Raw genomic sequence first — 21,393 nt, 5'->3', positions numbered from 1 at the left:
AAGTATATGCACATAAATAAATATAAGGTATCTATTTTTCATGTTTTCCCCATTTCCTGCCTTGTATATGTGGGCTTAATTCAGGCTTAATGTGCTTTCATCCTCATTGTTTTAGATGCCACCAGATGATATTTAGGTAAGCATGGGTCAGGCTGCCCCTCTTGAATCAGACAGCACTGTTACAGGGTGAGCTGTGACTCTTTTTGTGAAGGGTCTGACTCTTCCCTCTGATGATAAATTCTGATTCCACTCAAAGTCATAGTGAAGGTAGAAATTCTCTCCCCCACTGATCTTCTTGCTAACTTCTTATGGTAGGAATAATGGCTTATATTTGTTATTTGGATTTCTTGTTCTTTATTGTTTGAATTAAGCTGCTTTCCCTTTTGTGCCAAGGGGAGTATCTTTCCACAGCTCAGAGCAGGGAATAAGGAAACTCCAAGGGGAAAATTGAACCCCTCCCCTGATTTGGAGTTTCTGCCCACAGTGTTCTATTTCAGGTTCCCATGGTGTTAAGCTGAAAATCTCCATTGGGTTATAACAAATATTAGAAATAGTAAAAGAAGAAAAAGTTACTCACAATCCCACCTGTCCTAGCACATTCATTGTGTTAAATGTCCCATAGTTTTTTGTGGTTCTTGTCCTTGTGCACACGTTTGTTTTTTTTTTTACCTAGTTTCATCAGTGGTAGATTTACAAGAAGCTTATTTGTTGTGCCTTCCTAAGGAAACTGTTATAATTGGTAGAGTCCAAATACAAAATTGAGAACTTTAATGAACATCTTTGTTTTTCCCTAAATTGGCATGTTTTCATCCTCTGAAATAATGAAAAAAAAAACAATAGTATATCTACCCCCTTTTAGAGAGATGTTATTTTGAAGGGATTTTTGGTTGGGTTGGGCAGTGTGTTTTGTTGCTTATATTTTTTAAGGATAGGCAGTACTTGAGGATACAGTTGCCCCCAGCCTTTGACCTGATCTTAGATGCCTGCAAAAAAAATCAGGAAAATTCGATGTATTAGAGGAAATTTTAAATGAGGAACTTCAAACTTTCTTTAGAGTTTTCTTAGAAGTGGCAAGTTCTTGAAAACTAGTTGTCTTCATTTGGGTCTCATCAAATCAATGTGTCTTATATTTGTCATTAAATCTAGATATCAGCTGATGGTTATGAAGTAGAAAATCTGATCTCTGAAGACCTCACAAAGAGAAGTCATGGTTTTAGGACGGAGTATTTCATTAAGCCACCAGTCTATGTAACAATTTCCTTTCCCTTCAATGTGGAAATCTGTAGGATTAACATAGACCTCACAGCTGGGGGAGGCCAGAATGTCACTGGCCTGGAAATGTACACATCTGCCTTATCCAGCAGAGCATCTTGGAATACCCTCGAGTGCCGGGTCCCGGGCCCAGCTGAGCCATCCATCCCAGACAAGGAGGCGTTCACCTTGGTAGGCAAAGTCTTGTTGAAAAACCAGAGCCAAGTAGTGTTTAGCCACAAGGGCTTCAAGGCTAGGCCGCCTTTTGGCCCAATGGAAGCCACACTCCCCTCCCCTGCTGTTGTGGCCCAGGAGCTTTGGAATAAAGGGGCTCTTTCCCTTAGCCACGTGGCCCATCTCAAGATCTGTATCACCCACGTGACGGGCAGCGGTATCCCTTGCATCAAGCGGTTGGAAGTGTGGGGTCAGCCGGCTAAAACCTGCTCTCAGGAGGTGATAGACAGCGTCCTGCTGGTTGCCTCAGAGAGACACCCTCAAGACTTGGCTCTGCAGGCCCCGGCCATGCCCATGGAAAGCGACTGTGACCCCGGAGGCCAGTCTGAGGGCCCACAGGCCCCTTCCAGCTTGCAGGAGCTGGCCGAGGTAATTCAGGATGTGCCTGAGGAGTTCCTGGATCCCATCACCCTGGAAATCATGCCTTGCCCCATGCTCCTGCCCTCAGGCAAGGTCATCGACCAGAGCACTCTGGAGAAGTGTAACCGCAGTGAAGCCACATGGGGCCGAGTGCCCAGTGACCCTTTCACAGGGGTAGCCTTTACTCCACTCTCCCAGCCCTTGCCTCACCCCTCCCTGAAGGCCCGGATTGACCATTTCCTGCTCCAGCACTCCATCCCTGGCTGCCACCTGCTTGGGAGAGCACAGACTGCGTTGGCAGTTACCCCTTCTTCACTTGCTCTGCCTTCTCGGAAAAGAAAGATGGAGCAGGCTGAACATGCCCCAGACGGTAGCCTTGGTATAAATGCTTCCTGTTTTTCTACCACAAGCCTTATGGTCTCACCCACTACCTCAGAACACACCGCTAAGAAGATGAAAGCTGCCAGTGAGCTCGGTCTGACACACATGGACTGCTCAACGGGTAATCCACCATCCTATCTCCATGCCCATTGTCAGCCCTACTTCTCCCAAGTGGCACTTGGCACCACTGCCCTTTGCTTTATGCTTTGCCAGCTTAAGTTACCCCAAAACTTACTGGGTTAAAGCACCACACATTCATTATCTCATAGCTTCTCTGGACAGGAATCCAGGTGTAGCTTGGCTTGGTCATCTACTTCAGGGTCTTCCAAGGCTGCTATTAAAGTGTTGGCTGGGCTACAGTCAACCAACTCAAGGCTTGACTTGGGAAGGCTTCACTTCCAGGCTCAGTCATGTGGTTGTTGCAGGATTCAGTTCCTCACTGAATTGCTGCACTTGTTGGCTCGTGGCCAGTCTTCCCTGAGCCTCTCAAGGGTAGCACACAACATGGTAGCTGTGTACGCCAGAGAGAGTGTGCAAACAAGATGGAAGTCACAGTCTTGTAGAACCCAGTCATGGAAATGACATCCTATTACTTTTGCTATATTCTCTTAAAAACAGCTCACCAAGTCCAGCCCATGCTCAAGGGGAAGGGGTTCCCAAGAGCAGCCTGAGGATCAGAAGATGGGCTTCATTGGGAGCCATTTCAGACACTCTCCCACACCACTGATTTCTATTTTACTCAGTGTTTTTTCCAAGATTGGTGGTTGAATTTTGTCTAATGACTTTTCTTTATCAATGGAGATGATATTATGATTTTTCATCCTAGATCTTTTAATGTAAGAAAGTACATTAATAGCCTTCTTAATATTGAACCATTGCTACACTCCTGGAAGGAACTCCATTTGGTCTTGCTTAATGTGCTGTATGGTTCTGTTTGCTGGTGTTGAGTGCGATTGGACTATAGTGTGTGTGTGCAAGCGTGCACATGCCATCTTTGGTCAGGTTTTGGTGTCAATGATTTATTTGCTCCATAAGAAGAATTAGGAAATTTTCCTTTTCTAAACTCTGGAACGGTTTAACAGTATTAGAATCGTTCACATGTTTGGCAGAATTTCCCCGTGATTGTCAGAGTTTGGTGCTTTTGGAAATAGCTCTTTGACCACTTTTTCTTTTTTCTTAATGAAATTAGTCTGTTTAGATTTTATCATTCTTTTAATTTCCTCTCTTACTCTAAAAGGCCTATGCAAGTAGTGTGCTTGAAAGTTACATCTGTGTCTTCTCTGGTTTTGAGCATAAATTTTGGTTAACATGACCCCCAGAAACTCCTGGAAGCGTCTGAGGTGCCATGGGGCGAGACGAGGTGAAAGGTCCTTAGACCCTATGTCTGTGGAGATCTCCAGTGGTGTTGGCCTTGACAAATATGTTGATGACACAGGACCACACTGACCAGTGCTCCAGGGCCCCAAGCTGATGTTCTATGTCCTACGAACTGTAGACAGAATGTTCCACTCCCTGCTTTGGGGAAGTTTTGTGAATCCTGCTACCAGGCAGGTCTCTGGGTCCTCTCTTGGGGTGCTGTCCCCCTTCCCACATTGCTTTTACTCAGTCCATTGCTTGGCTTCCTGCGGACCACACAGAGAAGGTCCCCTAGATTGTGGAGTGGGCAGAGTGAGGTCTTCCTTATTCCACTTAGTGATAATTGCTTTGCTTTACTTAACAGGAGAGAAAGGACAGGCCAGCAGCACTGCAGAGTGGTGGGGCCCCAGCAGGGAAGAGATGAGGAAAGAGCAAACTGAGGGTGCTGGGGAGGGAATGGGGGCAGGGAGCAGGGGCACAAGGCTGGGTGTTTGCTTGCCCCACTCATTTCCTCGGCCAGGAGGGAGGCCTTCAGAAAGTAGGGTGCAGTTCTGGAGGGGAGCCACAAGGTGGCCCATGGCCACCCAGTAATTTGTCCAGGAGGAGGAAAGCTAGTGCAGAGCCTAGGAACCCTGAAAGGGGTGTGGGATGGGTACAAACTGCGAGGGTCACCAGGGCTTTCCTCTCTCTATTCTGGCATCACAATTGACTAGTAGACGTTAGGGAGAACTTTCTTTACATTTGTGTCTACTTGAAGTTGAAAGTGCTGTTTTTGTAGTCCTCAGAGGACTTTGAGTTTTGGTCATCATCTTTGCTGAACCTCTCTCTGGATATTGTGGTCTGTGGATCTCTCGACAGGTCCAGTGTCCCATGAGCAGAAGCTGTCACAAAGCTTGGAAATTGCCTTGACATCGACTCTTGGCTCCATGCCCTCCTTCACGGCTCGGCTGACCAGGGGACAGCTCCAGCACCTCAGCACAAGAGGGAGCAGCACTTCCTGGAGGCCAGGCACAGGCTCGGGTAACATGGGCCCCGTCCATCTCCTTGGAGCCCTTGAACGGAATGCTGGACATGCCTCTGGGGCTCTGTGGACCTCCATGCCCAGCCTCCTTAGCTCTAACACCCAGGCCTGAGAGGAGAACCCAGTCTCTTTCCTTTTCCAGGGGGAGTTGAGGGGCTACCTGTGAAGTTTAACTCTTCACAAGAAGGGCTTTCTTTAGTCAACTCTTAGTAATTCTGTGGACTTAGGGCCTGACTACTCTCTGCTGTGTTTTTTGGTAAGATCTAATGTTAATTATTCTATCCTGAGGACTTTTGTTTGTTTGTACTTTCTAGTTATTTTTCTTGACTAGTCTGTCTCCTGTCTGACGCCTGGGGTACTTTATGTAAGTGTGGAGGGATTTGGGGTTGAGTATGTCATCTTCCTCTCTTCCTGTTAACATTTTCTTAGTCGTAGAAAAGTATGGTGGTAGCTTACTGAGCCAATTTTTGTGTAAAATGAACCTGAGACCACTTTGGATGATAGAATTGATTAGGATATAAAGTGAGAGGATCTGACTAGAATGCTGGGGCATTTTCTACAAGATGAAACCTGGTGGGACTAATGATGAGCCGTGCACTTGGTTCCTCCTGCCTATCTAGAGCCAGTCTCGTCTCTTGTCTGGATCCCGGACTATCTTACTTTGTCTGCCTCTCCTCCTCTTTACCTCCTCTTGTCCCCACCTCCGTGTCTCTCTGATTGCGTTTCCATCCTGACCATCCCCAAGAACCTGTCTTGTCTAAGTGACCAGTGATTTCTGTGACCGCAAATACAGTGGCCACTTATCTTCTCAGCAGCTTCTGATGTGGCTAACCAGCCCCTCCTTCCTGAAACACCTTCTCTCTTGGCCTTCTAGATGTTACGTTCTTTGTCTCCCCATTTTCAGCAGCCCCTCTTCAGTTTCCATTGCCAACTCTTCTCCTCTTCGAGACTCTGGTCCTAGACTCTGTGCTCTTCTGTCACCCAAGTGAGAACCCACTTGGCCAGTGACTGCCCATGTTCACCTATAGCTCTTGCCTCTCCTTGGGGCTCAGATCCCAACTTCCCTGACAGCTGCTTGGTGCCTCTGCATGGGAAACTCATGGATATCTTGAGTGAACATTCTAACTCAGAACTGCTGTCTGCCCTCCAAAGGTTGCCCTCCACTGCCTCCCATCATCCCCATCACAGATAGAGAGTGGCATCTTCTACTCTTTGGTCAGGCCTCTGACGTGGAGGTCATCCTTGGTTTCCCTCAACATGCTCATCTGACATTCTGTTCATCATCAAGCCCTGTTTGTGTTCTTCCAGAGTAGATCTCACAGTGGTCCTCTCTGCTCCACTGCCCATGCTACCACCCTGGCCCCAGCTCCTGCACCGCTCCCCCAGACTCCTGCAGCAGCCCCTACTGTCCCCCTCCATAGTCACGTGTCTTACAGGAGCCAGAGAGGTCCTCTTGTAATGTAACCAAGTCATGGTACTCCTCTTCTTAGAATCCCTCCAGCACATCCCATTGAATTTGAGTAAAATCTAAACTGCTGCCTGTGAGGTCTTGCATGCTCCAGCCCCCATCCACCCTTCTCTGCGGTCTCCTCTGAAGCCACACCTTACACATCACACCTGTGTGTCTTTTCTCTTTCTTTAAGGGACCGGCTGTTCTTTGTACTTGCTGTCCTTTGCACTCTTTTCATGGCTGGCCTCTTTTCATTCTTATGGCACTTCCCCCCAGGAGCCCATCCTTGCCCGCTCCAGAGGGATGTGGATTGGGGGAGAAAGAGCAGCCTCCTTAGGCAAAACCCCGAGAGCAGGAAGATCTGTGGGTGCAGCTTGGGGAGGGGGGTGGCAGGACCTGCCGCCCATGGCCCTCATTCAGGAGGCCCCGTGGGAAGCATGGAAGGAGAGAGAGCCTGCCACACAAGAAGGGGATTGATAGGCCCGGGGTCGGGGGAGCTTCCGGGCTGCAGGACTGAAGAGAAGCAAGCACCAGGCTCAGCAAGCGGGTCTGCTGCAGACAGACCCTCTCATGACCTCCCTTCCCCCTTGACCTGCCCAACCCTGGGACACTAGACCATTTTCTGCTTTTTCCTTTTCTTGTCACATCTCACCGTTCTTGCAACTTATCAAGGTTGTCAGGGTGAGCTTGTGCCTTGCTCTGGCCTTGGCAGCCCCTTCAGAATCCAAGAGCATAATAAAATGCTGAAGTACCTCTTGCTGGGAGACCAAGAGGAAGGGCCCAGTACTACCCAGCTGTACTCAGAAGCCAGCTTTTCTTGAGCATTCACGGGCGCATTGAGATTTGATGATCGAGAGGATGCCTCTCAGGTTCCCTGGCATCCTCTCCTCCCAGATCAGGCAGAGGCAGCCTAGGGAGGGATGAAGCCAGGCTGCTGCAGGGGTGTAGGGTGGGGAAGCTTCTTGTCCCACTCCAGGCACGTGCCCTGCCTCCATGATGGAGCCTGGACCAGGGGGTAGCTTTCCTTAACCCTGGCCTCTTTTCCTCCCTGATTTACCAGAGCAGCCTGGGAGCGTCCTGGGCCCCGAGTGCACCTCCTGCAAAAGAGTGTTTTCTCCCTACTTCAAAAAGGAACCTGTGTACCAGCTTCCCTGTGGCCACCTCCTCTGCCGGCCCTGCCTGGGTGAGAAGCAGCGCTCCCTGCCCATGACATGCACAGCCTGCCAGCGGCCAGTTGCTAGCCAGGACGTGCTGCGAGTCCACTTCTGAGTGACCAGCCTCAACCTGAGAAGACCCATCACTGGGAGGAGCTGAGGGAGAGCAGGAGTGGGGGTCACAGCTCCCCTGAGGTCTGGCCAGGTCCCAGGCACAGAGAGGCCTCTTCTTCCCCGAGGGCTTTCCCTTTATCTCTTCCCACAGTGTAGCACAGGCCGAGAGTGAAGGGTGGAGAAGGGAGCACTCCACTCCTGCTCAAGTGGCAATAGGATAACAAAGCCATAGTTTGGGCTGGGAGGGATGAGGGAGATGTCCCTGCCCTCCTGTGCCTCCCTGCCACCCCCTTCCAGAGCCCAGGGCCTGCTAGAGCCCGCCCCACCCTGCTGAGGGCACCCCAAGTTATCTGTACCACCACCCCTATCCTGCAGGGTGGATATGAGTGGAGCACAAAGACTGTGGCTCGGGATCTCAAAGACAGCCTTCTCCTTCAGTGTCACCCATAAGTGGACCATGGCGGAGGTCTGTGGAGTGAATGACTCAGCCCCCCAACTGGCAGACCACTCCGAGCCTTAATAAAGCAATGGTTGACGTCCACTGTGGGCTTGCTGGCAGAGTGCTTGTCTGTGTCATCATACTCCTGTCCCCCACTTGCACCCACACAAAGTGGGACTGTCACAGGGCAGCAGTGAGCAGTCACTGCAACCCCATCAGGCTATAATTCAGGTCAGTGGCCTGAAGAGACAGGAAGTCGCATTTTCAGATGTGTCTGATGTGTGAGGGTGTGCAGGTGGGTGTGCACGCGGGTGAGGAGGGTCAAGCAGCCTCTCACACGGGCCAGCACGTGCTCAGCTGCGTGTGGCGGAGCTGGCTGTGCTGCCCTCTAAGGGAAAAGGCACCGTTTTCTGCAGGGGGCCCATTTCAGGAAAACTACTTGGTTATAGGCTGCCTTTTATTTTTCCATTCAAAATTTAGTTTTATGGAGTCCCAGAGGGAAAATATGTATTCCTACAACCGTTTACTGTAAGGAGTAGATTCTAGTCACTAGAAGAATGTTGGTGAGAAAATACACTGTGTTATTCCCTATTCTTTTCTGAGCACGTTTGGGAAGGAGCAGCCCAGTGATACTTCATAGTTTATCCTTGAGATTTCATCACAGGCCCCGGTGTACAGGCTGTGGGGGGTCCCTCCAGCTGCCCAGGAATCTGAGCCGCCTATTCTCCCTCTCCTCCCACAGGCCTGCTGGCTCTGCTTCGCTCAGGTGGACACCCAGGGATGGAGGCTGGTGTTCTCTCCGGCTTCCGTGCTTTGCACGAGGGACAGAGAGAACTGTAGTCCTTATACTGACGGAGGAAGGAGGGAACTTACTAAAAATTCAGATTCTTGGTCTCCAGTCCAGACCCAAGAATTTAGAGATCTGGGGTTGGAGTTAGAGAACCCACCTGTTTGAGAGTTCCTAGGCAGTTTGTACGTCCCCAGAGGCAGCTGCGGAGAGGCCTCAGCATCCTTCCTTCTGCCTCCAGTGGTGCTTCCCTTGACATGACAACCTCACAGGAGACTTTGGTACCTGCGTTTTGTGGGGCACGTGTCCTTTCCTCTCCTGTATCGTTTACTCAACACAAAGGCTGTTTGGGACCTGCAGCCCAGGGCCCTCTGAGAGCAAGAGGCTGGGCCGTGGCCCTGAGGCTTTGTAAGGCAGGGCCCTGGTGGCTGTCTACAGATCTCCATCCCCAACGTACAGGGGGAGACCATGCCTATGTCCTAGCTGTCCTCCCTGTAGGGCCAAGGCCCCAGCTCTCAGCCCTCACTCACAGGCGCTGGGCCGCGCTCCTTGCTGCTGTCACCCTCCAGCCCAGGGGGCAGGCGAAAGGGAGGGCCACTCAAGTAGTCCTAAAGGTAGAAGAAGTAGAAGAACCAAATTGCTAGGAAGAAGATGAGCAGCTGATCAGTGCTTGCAGAGTATTCCATCTCCTGGCAGCCTGGCCACAGGGCCCTACAGCACTTGGCTCTTGGGGCAAAAATAGGCACCCCCATCCCTAGGCCTGCCCTGCTTTCTCCTCTGGGTCTCCAGCTTGAGGCCACTCAGCTGCTGGGTGCTTTTCCATTCCCCAGCAACCCGGTCCTCTGCCAGCTGGGTTGCTGTAAGTAGGTCTGCAGACAGAGACCTGCTCCTGGAGGAAACCGCCTGCCCGGCTTCCAGGCTGCTGCTCACCTCCTGCCTGCGGTATTGTGATTCCGGGCTGGTTGCCATTGTGATGGACACTGGGAGGGGCGGTGCTGCCTCAGGCTGAACTGGCCCCCTCTGCCCTCAGGTTCCTGCCCAGCCTGCACTAGCCTGCCTGGCCTCTCAGCCCGCTTGCATAGGCAGGATCTCCTTCCAGTTCTAGGTTGGAATTGGCTGGGTTGGGAGTTGGCCAAAGATGCACTGTCTGGTATAGTAGCCACCAGCCACATGTGACTATTTAAATTAATTAAATAAAGTTTAAACCTAGTTCCTCAGTCACACCAGCCTCATTTCAAGCATTTAATAGTCACGTGTGCTAGTGGCTCCCTGTTGGACAGCAGAGATAATGTTTCACCATCGCAGAAAGTTCTGCTGGGCCAAAGTAGGAACTTGGTGAGACTGGCCCTTGGCGTTCCTCTTACCTCTAATGAACCTGTCTGGTGAAGTAGGGGGGCCCCCCACCCTCCATGGGGTGGGGGCTTATAATGGAGAGCAGGCTAATGGGGCGGGGAATCAGGTGTGCTTGAACCTTGCCTGCCACCCGTACCTTCACCCTGCTGTAATCCACCCCCTCCATTACAAAGAGGTGCTGTGGCCCCAGGGGGATGGCAATGGCAAGATATCTCCAGAATGGCACAGGGGTGAGGTGAGGAGGAAGGAGGAGGAGGCAGCCCTGTGGCACTTGGCAAGATTTGTGCCAATAACAAGATGATGCTACCCATAACCATACGATCAAGAGATGACCAAACATTTTCAGTTTTTCCCTCTCAATATTCTATAAGGAAAAAAATGTATGTGTACATACTGTGTGGTTCTCTTGCCTGTTACTTCTCTTAACAATATTGCATGAACATTTGCCCTTGTCATTAGACACTATTCTTATTATAAAGATCATTTGGAAGAACAAGCCAGAATAACCAGGAAAACCCTGAAAATGAAGAACAGTTTGGGCTGGGTATGGGAGAACTAACCCGTGAATACACAGACAGACCAGTGAAACAGAATTAAAAAATCCAGAAACAGAACCAGGTGTGTATGGAATTCCAGTGTCCTTCCTGTAACAACAGCATCAGCAAGGAGGAGGAAAGACAGACCTTCCAGTAAGTGGTGCTGGAGTCACTGGAAGAATGAAACCATCTAAGAACTAGAAGAAAATGGAAAATGAGCGAATTCCTGTAAACCTGGGAGTGAGGAAAACTTTCTGATTAAAAAAATCCAGATATAGTAGGGGAAAAATTGATAAATTTGACTACATAAAAATTAAAACCAAAAACCCTCTTACATAGCAAAAAAAAAAAAAAAAAAAGCCACCATTAGCAAAGTAAATTCCCAGCTGGGAAAATATATTTGTAACTTGTACTACAATGGTTAATATCCCTATTATATAGCTCCTAAAAATAAGAAAGATTCACAAAGATATGCAAATGGCCTTTTAAATATGTCAAAAGTTGCTCAATCTTGCTCATATGATGAAATAAAAATGATTCTGAAATACCCTTTCTTGTTTAGCAGATTGGCACAAATTTCAAAATTTGGCGACAATCTACTGGTGAGGCTGTGGATTAACAGGTGCTGATGTACACTGCTGGTGGGAATGCAAGGCGTACAGACCTCTGTGGAGGGGAATGTGACAATACCTAGCAAAGTTACAAATGCACGTACCCTCTGACCCAGCCATCCCACTTACAGGATTCAAGCCCAAAGATCCCCTGGCAAAAATATGAAAAGAACAGTTCTAGCCCCACCAGCCAGCAGCCTGAGCAGCCAGGGCTGGTCTTTGGGGAGCTCAGGAGCCATGTCACCGCCCGTGGAGGAGCCAGCCGTGTCCAGAAGATGGGCCCTGGAACAAGCGGTTTACACATACACGATTTTGCGTATATTTTATTTTATTTTTTTATTTTTTGCTGTGGAAGATTCACCCTGAGCTAACATCCACTGCCAATCTTCTTCTTTTGTTTGGTATGTGAGCTGACAGACGAGTGGTGTAGGTCTGTGCGTGGGTACCTAACCCAGGCCGCCGAAGCAGAGCAGGCTGAACTTAACCACTAGGCCACCAGGGCTGACCCTGATTTTGCATATATTATCAAGGAGATTATAGAGACTTGGAAGGCCATCCATGTGTATTAAAAGAACTTTTGCATTCAGGGGGCCGGCCCAGTGGCGCAAGCGGTTAAGTGCGCGCGCTCCGCTGCGGCGGCCCGGGGTTCGCTGGTTCGGATCCCGGGCGCGCACCGACGCACTGCTTGGTAAGCCATGCTGTGGCGGCGTCCCATATAAAGTGGAGGAAGATAGGCACAGATGTTAGCCCAGGGCCGTCTTCCTCAGCAAAAAAAGAGGAGGATTGGCGGATGTTAGCTCAGGGCTGATCTCCTCACAAAAAAAAAAAAAAAAAAAACTTGCATTCAAAAGTTTAGAAAAAAGTTTCTACGTATTGAGCACACAGGCATCGTGCTAAGTGCCTTATGTGTATTATCTCCTCTAATCCTCACAACTCTTAGAGGAAGGAGGAAGCAGAGGCTCAGTACCATGAAGAGCTCATCTGACTGATTCCAAGGCCACCAACTCTTAACCCCTGAGATGCTCTGTAGGTAGCAGAGGCTGGCAAAGAGCAGACTCAAGTCCCCTCTACAGGGGTGGCCTGAATGTTGTCACTGCGGGGCCTCTAAGGATCCCTCCTTTGAACAAGGGCCTTGCACAGGGCACAGGGGCACCACAAGCACTAATCTGTGGGAGACCACCCAACTCCATGACCTATAGGAACCTCTCCACTCAGATCCCAGTCCACCATGCAGTCCGGAACCAGAGGCACAAAAACGTCTAATTATGGAATAACAACTGATGACTAAGCTACCACACAGCTTTTGAAAATTCAAAAGTATTACAACTCTAGACATAAAAATAAAAGATGCTTTCGACCCAATAAAGACTCAGTAGAGTTAACGTCATGTAAATGGATAAATCTGGTTGAAATGTGAATGGAAAAGTACCCATCACATGCACTTACTGAAAGAAGAGGGTGTGGGAAGGAGCAAGGAGCCAGACGGAAGGAGCAGAGCGGCTCTGGAGGGCCTCTGGCAGGCTGCGGCCAAGGGCAGTGGGTACTAGATCCTACCAGAACCTACGGAGATGTGGTTGCCACACTGCAGAGAGCAATCCCATTTGTGTGATATGTGTAGCTGAGGGAGATCCAGTTTGAAAGAGAAACTGGGTGATTGGGAAACAGTAACCAAATGAGCCCTGCATAGTCCTGGAGGAGTGGGAAGGCATGATGGGTGGACAGACTTGGGGACAGCCCCAGGAAGGTGTCAGGAGGCAGAGGCAGGAGGAATGGGAGCTGCTGACACCCTCTAAACTGGTAGGGAGAACTGAGTTTGAAAAGAGGGAGAGAATCAGGTGGGGAAGACAGAGACACAGGCTGCACCCCCCTCCCACGATTCCTAATACCCTCCCCTTGGGCTCGGGGCCCAGACATCAACTGTGACTCAGCTGATGAAATGCAACCCCATGGCTCATTAATTAGGAAGCCTGTAATTAGCCTGTCTCAGAAACCAGGATCCTCCAGAGAGAACACCTCTCACCTGCCTTCCTCTCCCTTCAACCCAAATGATGAGATCAGGCTGGGGGGGGATCTGACCCCTGGGAATGAGGAAGGGGAGAGGGAGCAGGAACACCAGGGGAAATGAGATGCCGGGCACGTATTTGTGCATGAGATGGCCTTGGCAAATTGACCTTTCTAATGAGATGATGGAAATGACGGTCAGTGCCTCAAATCCTGAAAATTTCCCCGACTTAAGAAACCTGGGGGCAGGTGTGGGGCGAGGCCTGCCTGGATCTGCTACAGCTTGGTCTGTATAATGCCCGCACAGCTGTGACCCATGTGGTTCGGTCTTAGTGATCCTGAGCAAAAGAAACACAGATTCAGCAACCAAAATGCCATTTCAAACTGTGATGTTAACTCAGTAACTCTCCTTAAAATTCCTGTTTCAGCCTCCAGTCTGCCTCCCGCATTACTTCTCTGCAGCTGCTATTCCAAACCTTAGTCTTCCTCCTTTCCTCCTGACTTCTCATCACTGTGACTATTTTAAATGATTGGTGGCCAATTATTCGGCACTACTCTCATCCAAAGGGGCACTCTGCTCCTTTCCCTGACTCGGGGCAGGCTTGCAGCTACTTCGTCCAATCGAGTGTGGCAGCAGTGACCCTATGTGATTTCTGAGGCTGTCATAAAATGCCACTTCTGCCTTGTTTGCTGGAACATTCACTCTTAAAGCCCTGAGCCACCATGCAAGATGTCTGACTGTCCCGAGGCCACCAAGCTGTGAGAAGCAACAGAGAGGCCACAGGTAGGCAGGAGTTCCAGTTGGCAGCCCCAGCCGAGCCTAGCCTTTGGGTCATCCCAGCCCTGGTGTCCAGGCATGTGACTGAAGAAGACTCCAGAGGATTCCAGCCCCTAGCCATTCACTCTTTCCAGCGGAGGCCCCACACATTGTGGAGCAGAGAAAAGGTGTCCTCGCTGTGCCCCATCTGGACTCCTGACCTTCAGAATCCATGAGCATAATAAAATGGTGGTGGTTTGTGTACTGCATTTTGGATTGGTGTATTACACAGCAGTAGTAACTGGAACAACCACAAAATCCTAGGCAACTGCTATAGAGGGGCTGGGGAAAAAGGGGGAGAAACCAGGAGGGCAGAGACAGAATCCTGTTAGCAGAGAGGGGAGGGGAGAGCCTGAAAATGTCCCTATGCTAATACTTCATATCCTGACAAACACCTGACTGTGGGCAGTTAGCACAGATGGAGGACCCTGAGGCTCCCCGGAGCTGGCCAGCACGCTAACTCCGTCATTTACTGAAGAGCCAGTGTGGGGACCATTGCAGGGTCCTGGGGACACATTGATGAAAGGAACACTGTCTAGTGGTGTGTGGTGCGGAGAGACAGGGAAACAGTGAATAAAGCATTTCTAGGGTACCACATCGACCTGTAGGAGGAGGTCAGTTCTGCTAAGGTTAGGGGTGGGGGAAGGAATGATGGGATTATGATTCTGATTCCTGAAAAATATCTCAGTGGATTTGGGTGAAGGGTACATCAGCCCTTCATAATATCACCCTGGTTTTCTTTCAAGGCATTACCCTTTCTCCAGTGGATACTATCTGAGGGAGCTTTATTCAGATACCTGAGGGATGGGCACAAGAGCCAAGCGAAGCCAAATAGACACCCCTCCCTGGAATGTGAATCTGAGCAGAGGGACAAGACTGGAGGCACTTGAAGTCATTCTATAGTGGACACTGTTGATGCTGTGGGCATTGGTTGCTAATGGCTTACAGCTGGTCTGTCTCCAGAGACTTGCCCTCAGCCAATGAAAGCCACCTCACCAAGAAAATGCCTGGGAGATTCGCTCCCCACAACCTCCTTGACCAATGACTGAGTAATACTCAAACAAAAAAAATCAACCCTCTTGCCCCGTGGTAGGGCAACTCTAGTGTGCCCCTCATACTCTGGAGCTCCCTGTGGGATCAGGCTGAGGCTAGACTCCAGCTGAGACGACATCTTTGCCTGGCTTCTTCCTCTGCCAGTCCAGCTCCACTCACTCCTGAGAACCCTCCCTCATAAGTCACATGTACAAGAAGCATCTTCTAGGGGACCTGACACATCCATTTCTTTTTTTTTTTTTTTTGAAGATTGGCCCTGTGTTAATATCTCTTGCCAATCTTACTCTTTCTTCTTTTTTCTCCCCAAAGCCCCAGTACATTAGTTGTATGTCCTTCTGGTTTTTCTATGATGTGGGACGCTGCCTCAGCATGGCTTGATGAGTGGTGAGTAGGTCCATGCCCCGGATCCGAACCGGTGAACCCAGGGCCCCTGAAGCAGAACTCGAGAACTTAACCACTATACCACCAGGCAGGCCCCGACACATCCATTTCAAGAGACTTCCTGGGTTCATGTTTTGTGCCCCTCCAGAACTATAGTTTCCAATCCTGGTTCTCTAGCCTTCCCTTAAATGGTGAGCTCTCAATAGCCTTCCAGTAAATTCTCTTTGTTCAAATTTTCCAAACCTAATACAGAACACCAAACCAAGAGTAGAGGACTAGCAACAGACTCTCAAGAACCATGAGGGGCGTGTAGGATTGTCCAGGAAGGGCCAGAGGCAGTGAGACTAACGTTCATACTCTGGTCTGGACTCCAGTGTCCTGTAGCAGTGGGGACAAAGCAGCTGAGTCTTTGGAGCCATGTGCCTCCCAAGGGCAGGGTTCTAGGTCTGGCAGACTCATCTGCTGCCACAGGATTTCAGGATTTGAGGGTTTCAAGGACCGGTAATGCCTAAGACCCAGACAAGAGAGGCCCTGGCCCGGCCCCATGCCTTAGAGGACCTGCTCTGGCCCTCCTTAGGGTGAGGCCAGGGGATATGCCCACCCAGAACCTGTACCCTGTGGGCTGTGGCCTAACTTTCCCCCGACTGTTTCTAGGGCTAGAGAAGTCCTCTTCCCTGTGTCTGTGCCCCAGATGGACCACCTCTCAGGTGTGCAGATGTGCTGTGTGGTGAAAAGGGGAGGCAGCTCGTGAGGTGCATAAGCGGAGCCTACACCCACGGGCTGGAGTGTCCCATGTGTGCGCGTCCTTCGAGATGTGGGACCGAACAAGGCTGCAGGGAGAGGCCACTCCCCCAAAGAATTTAGGATAGAATAGGTTTTATTTTGTGTGTGTGTGTGAGGAAGATCAGCCCTGAGCTCTTTTTGCTGAGGAAGGCTGGCCCTGGGCTAACATCCGTGCCCATCTTCCTCCACTTTATATGTGACGCCGCCACAGCATGGCCTGATAAGCAGTGCGTCAGCGCGCGCCCGATCTGACCAGGCCGCCAGCAGCGAAGCACGCACGCTTAACCGCTAGGCCATGGGGCCGGCCCCAGAATAGATTTTATTTAACATTTTGTTAGCTTGACTTACAACTTTTAAATATTTGATCATATTTTACCCCAGTTCCCACAAAAGGTGGAGCTGATAGTTAAAAGCTTTTTATTATGGAAAATTTCACACATCTAGGAAAATACAGATTAGTATCATGAACTCTCATGCACCCATCACCCCCTTTGAGCACTTCTCAACTCAAGGCTTGTCTTGTTTCTTCCATACTTACCCTCACCCAGTCTGTCCCTCTCATATTATTTTGAAGCAAGTTAGGGTGTGTGACCCTGGACAAGCCACTGAGCCTCTCTGTACCACAGGGTCCTCCCATGTAAAGCCTGGAGCCTGTAGCAAACACCCTGTTTCTGGCTGGCAGACCTGTATGGAGCCTGGAGCCTGTAGCAAACACCCTGTTTCTGGCTGGCAGCCCCCCCACCTCCTCACTAACAGAATCCCATTTTGGCAGGGGCCTGTGAGCATGCCCATCCCCAGGGGTGAACCTCAGCAGCCAGGAGGGGCTCAGGAGTGGGGGCGCTGGGCAAGTTTCTCCTTCCTAAAAGAGAGAGGCTCAGAGGAGGGGACCCATTTTGTGGCTGCCCCCTTTGCCATGAGGAGATACACTTAGACATGTGGAGGGTGCCAGAAGGGAGTAAGGAAGCCTGGGGTGACATCCCTGAACCCCCAGCCAGGCACAGGACCACCACCCTCCATCCTTGAATCCTAGTAAATTCGAAATGTCCTCATGGTTTAGTCACTGTTGGTGGGTTTTAATTTTATTTATTTATTTTTCCCCCCAAAGCCCCAGTAGATAGTTGTATGTCACAGCTGCACATCCTTCTAGTTGCTGTATGTGGGACGTGGCCTCAACATGGCGGAGAAGCGGTGCGTGGGTGCGCCCGGGATCCGAACCCCGGCCACCAGCAGCGGAGCGCGCGCACCTAACCGCTAAGCCACGGGCCGGCCCCTGTTGCTGGGTTTTAGCACAGACTCTGAGGCCTGCATTTGAATCCCAGGACTGCAGTTTATTACCTGTGCACCTGGACAAATTACTCAACCTCTCTGTCCCTCAGTTTCCTGTCTGCAAATGAGGATAAAAAATACTTCCTCCTTCTTAGAGTTTTATGTGGATTCAAAGAGGAAATGTATGTAAAAAGCTTAGAACAGCTCTGGCACCTACTTAGTGCTGTGGACATTTCTGTTGTTGCCGGCGGTCAACATGCTCTACAGCCTGTGCGTCCTGCGTTATGTTCCGACCACACGAGCGCGGGCGCGCGCGCACACACACACACGCTTGGATCCTGCTCCTTCACACCCTTGCACACAAGCTGTTTATCCCGCGAGGTGTGCCCTCCCGGGCCCCTCTTCCCGGAACTCCCCATTCAACCTTCATCCCCAAACCACAGGCACCGAATGAATGCACGGGGAACACCCCTGCGCGGGGGCGTCCGCTTCCCGCCCGCCCGCAAGGCCCTTCCTTGACCCCGCTCGGCGCGCGGCCGCTCTGCGCCCATTCCGCCGACGGGAGCGCGGCGCCGCTGGGCCCGGGGCCGGGCGCTGGGATGAGGCGGGTTTCCTCCGTCCGCCGAGGCCGGGCAGGGCGGGCCGGGGGTGGGGAAGCCGGGGCCGCGGGGGCTGTGGCCGCCTCTCTCTGCTCCAGCGCCGCGGCCCGAGCCCGGGACGGAGCGGCCGCCCCCCCGCCCGCGCGGCTGATGGCCCTGAGTGATGCCGGCGCCGCGCTCCCCGGGGCGCCGCGCTCATGCGGCTCTTAGCAGTCCGGGCACAGCTCGCCCGCCGCCGGCCCGCGGGCCTCATTAGAGCCGGCAGGCGCAGGCACCGTGCGCCCAGGCCGCGCCGCCCAATTTGTGGCTCGACCCCCGCCGCCACGCGCCGGCCCCGTCGGGTCCCTAAGGCCCACAAAGCTTCCTGTCCTCTTCCGACTTTCGCTTCTGCTCCCCCCAGCCCACGGGCATTTCTTGCCCTTTAGTCTGGCTGCTGCGTGGAGGGAGGGCATGTGGACATCCCCTGGCTCTTCCCCAGCCCAGCAAAGGGGGCAACATCTGTCGCCTCCGGGACAGCAGCCATTGTCCCTAGCGGGTGCGCAAGGCCGGCCTCGCAGGACCTGGAGCTGGAGCTCAGAGTCCCCAGATGTGAATCCAGCCATCTTGCCGCTCTACGGGCTTTTACTATAGAAAAGAGTCTGTTAAAAACATTTTTCCTAGTTTATTTTGCTTTTTATTTAGGTTTTTTCTGCAAGTAAGAATTTTTATGAAGTCTTTTCCTTTCTTCTTTCTTTTAAGCTTAATGCAATCCCTTCTAGAGAGCTGATAAATATTCACGGTTAGCTCCCCCGTTTGATTAAGGAGTGAGGGCTTTTTTTTTCCTTACTCTCCGTGTGGGTCCATTTCAGTGGCATCCCTGTAGCCTCAGGACCAGCCTTCTCGCGTCCGTTATCCCGCTCTGTGCACTCTCTCGGACTCAATTCAATAAGCAGATCTTGGGCTCCTGCAAGTTTTGCTCACTTTTGTCACCTCTTCATAGTTTTACAGAGCATTTGTGTGTCTATACTGTCCAGGGTCCTCGAGTCAGACTAATGGAAAACAGGCGAGAAGAGAAGCTGTCCTTGCTGCTGGCAGCAGAGTCCGTTTGAAAATGAGACCAGGGCTGGCCCGTGGTTTAGCGGTTAAGTGCGGGGCGCTCCGCTACTGGCGGTTCAGAATCCCGGGGCTGCACCCACGCACCGCTTGTCCGGCCATGCTGAGGCCTCCTCCCACACACAGCAACTAGAAGGATGTGCAGCTATGACATACAACTATCAACTGGGGCTTTGGGGAGAAAAAAAAAAAAAGGAGGAGGATTGGCAATAGATGTTAGCTCAGAGCCGGTCTTCCTCAGCAAAAAGAGGAGGATTAGCATGGATGTTAGCTCAGGGCTGATCTTCCTCACAAAAAAAAAAAAAGAAAGAAAGAAAATGAGACCAACTCCTTTTCCGACAGGTAGCAGGGGTGTCATATGGTACAGACACTGGGCTGATCCTGAAAAAAGAGGAATAAGAAACAGGAGTGGGGGGAACGGGGCAGTTAACGGTTACTTGTTCTCAGAAAAGATGGTCTAAGGGTAAGGAAGTACTTTAAAGAACATTCTAAGATTTGGGGTTTAATCTCGAGGCTTGCAACTCTTTGTTATGTAAAGATTTCAGAAAATATTAATCCTTTATAGTACCTTCATCTGATTCCCTTAAGACCTCAGTGAGATAGGAAGTGGGGTTAGTGCATCAAGCAAGTAACCTTGGGAACAGACGCGACTTGCCCAAGGTCACACAATAACTCCCTGGAGAGCTGAAGCTAGTACTCAGGGCTCCCCTCTCTCCCTCCCTTCTTTCCGTAATTTATTGAAAACCCACTGTGTGGCAAGCACTGTACCAGGAGTGAGACTACAGTATGGAACAGAAAGATGGAATTCTTTCTGCCCTGGGGCTTTCATTCTAGAGGGGGGACAGCCATACACACACCAAAGGATAAAGAGAAAACAAATGACCTGCAAGCGGCAGTAGGTGCTATTAAACCCATCAACATAGACCCAAGTTAGGAAATAATTGAGGTGGGGGTGAGGGATGCTCCAGGAGGGTGGCCAGGGACGGCTCCTCTTAGGAGATGACACTTAAGCAGCCAAGTGAACCCCAGGGAGGGGTGAGGGTAGGCGAACATTCTAGGACAAGGAAACAGCAGGTTTTGAGCTTCCAAAGCAGGTGCTGAAAGAAGCAGATAGATTTGAGATATATTTTAGAGGTAAGACTAACAAAGAGTGAGGGAAAGAGAAGGACCAGAGTGAGTCTCAGATCCTAGGAGGAGCGGATGGTTGGATGGTGGTGTGATTGCAGAGTTGAAGAACCCTGGGGGAGAGCAGGGGAGCAACTAACAATCAGGAGATGAGTTTGACCATGTTAAGTTGGAGACACCAATCCTATTGGATATTCAATAGAATATCCAAGGGGAGGTGTCATTGGGCAGTGGTAACTACAAGTCTGGCGCTCGGGAGAGATGCCCAGGATGGAGATATGAATTTGGGAATCGTTAGTTTGTAGAAAGCATACAAAATCATGGGGTTAGAAGTGATTACCTAGGAAGAGGAGACGAGAAGGGATGCGGGACTGAGTCTTGGGAGGCTCCAACCTTTGGAAGTCAAGGTCAAAGAGGAAGAGCCAGAAAAGGAGACTGAGAAAGAACATTCAGAGTGGTGGAAGAAAAACCAGGAGAGTGTGGAGTCAGTGGAGCCAAATGAAGCATATTTTTAAAAAGAAGTGCTCAACTGTGTTGAATGCTGCTAGGGGATTACGTAAAATGAAGAGATAGACATGATCAGCCAATTTGGCAATTGGAGGTAATTTAAGACCTTGATGACAGGAGTTTCAGTGGACTAGTTTGGGCAGAAGCCTAAGTGAAGGGAGTTGAAGAGTAAATATTGACTTCTGGATAAAAATGGTAGATGGACCACAATGAAAACCAAGGCAATCACTAACTCCAGGGAACACAAAAAGTTGTTTAGTGATGGAAATGTCGTCATAATATATCACATGGCTTAGCTTGGAGGGCATATTTGCAGTCTTAACTCGTAATACTGATCTAACCGTTATGACATCATTATATCAAGAAAATGGTAGGTGGGATGGTACATCTGGGGGAAGGTGGGAAGGGACTGGAAAGAGCTAAATCCTGCCTTTTAAAATGATGTGTAAATCAAGATAATGAGCCGAGGTGTAGGATTTGTAAGGGTGGAGAAGGTGTGAAGTATATATAACATAGAAAGCAAGTATAAAAGGCATTTGGGATACCCAGAAGGTCCATGTTACATGCGAGGTGAGCTATTTGCAATGCAGCAATCAGCACAGTAATGAGACTTTTTCCAGCCAGAGGGGGTTCCAAGAAGGTGGATATTGGGAGAAGCAGATCCTCTGGCATCTGGAGGTGGAGTTTGGGGGCTTCAAGGAGGCCCTAGTGTGGGAGGCAAG

The 21,393-nt window shown here is 50.5% G+C and overlaps 1 protein-coding gene across 9 annotated transcripts in view; it reads left to right on the top strand.

Moving 5' to 3' along the window:
- The window catches only part of UBOX5 (U-box domain containing 5), a 36,860-nt gene extending 28,998 nt beyond the window's left edge, over window positions 1–7,862 (top strand). For 6 of the 9 annotated variants that reach the window (XM_058563108.1, XM_058563102.1, XM_058563107.1 and 3 more), the window contains 3 exons: window positions 1,147–2,347; window positions 4,441–4,602; window positions 7,114–7,862. In XM_058563108.1, the coding sequence (XP_058419091.1) occupies window positions 1,147–2,347; window positions 4,441–4,602; window positions 7,114–7,322 (1,572 nt within the window). In that variant the 3' untranslated portion in view covers window positions 7,323–7,862. Of the gene's footprint in view, window positions 1–1,146; window positions 2,348–4,440; window positions 4,885–7,113 lie in introns of those variants that run through there. The other 3 variants (XM_058563109.1, XM_058563111.1, XM_058563110.1) reach the window with 3 other exon arrangements.
- The last annotated feature ends 13,531 nt before the right edge of the window (window positions 7,863–21,393 follow it).

Source organism: Diceros bicornis, chromosome 19, assembly GCF_020826845.1.
Source record: "Diceros bicornis minor isolate mBicDic1 chromosome 19, mDicBic1.mat.cur, whole genome shotgun sequence".
Classification (NCBI taxonomy): Eukaryota; Metazoa; Chordata; class Mammalia; order Perissodactyla; family Rhinocerotidae; genus Diceros; species Diceros bicornis.
This window is presented reverse-complemented; position numbering and strand designations above follow the sequence as displayed.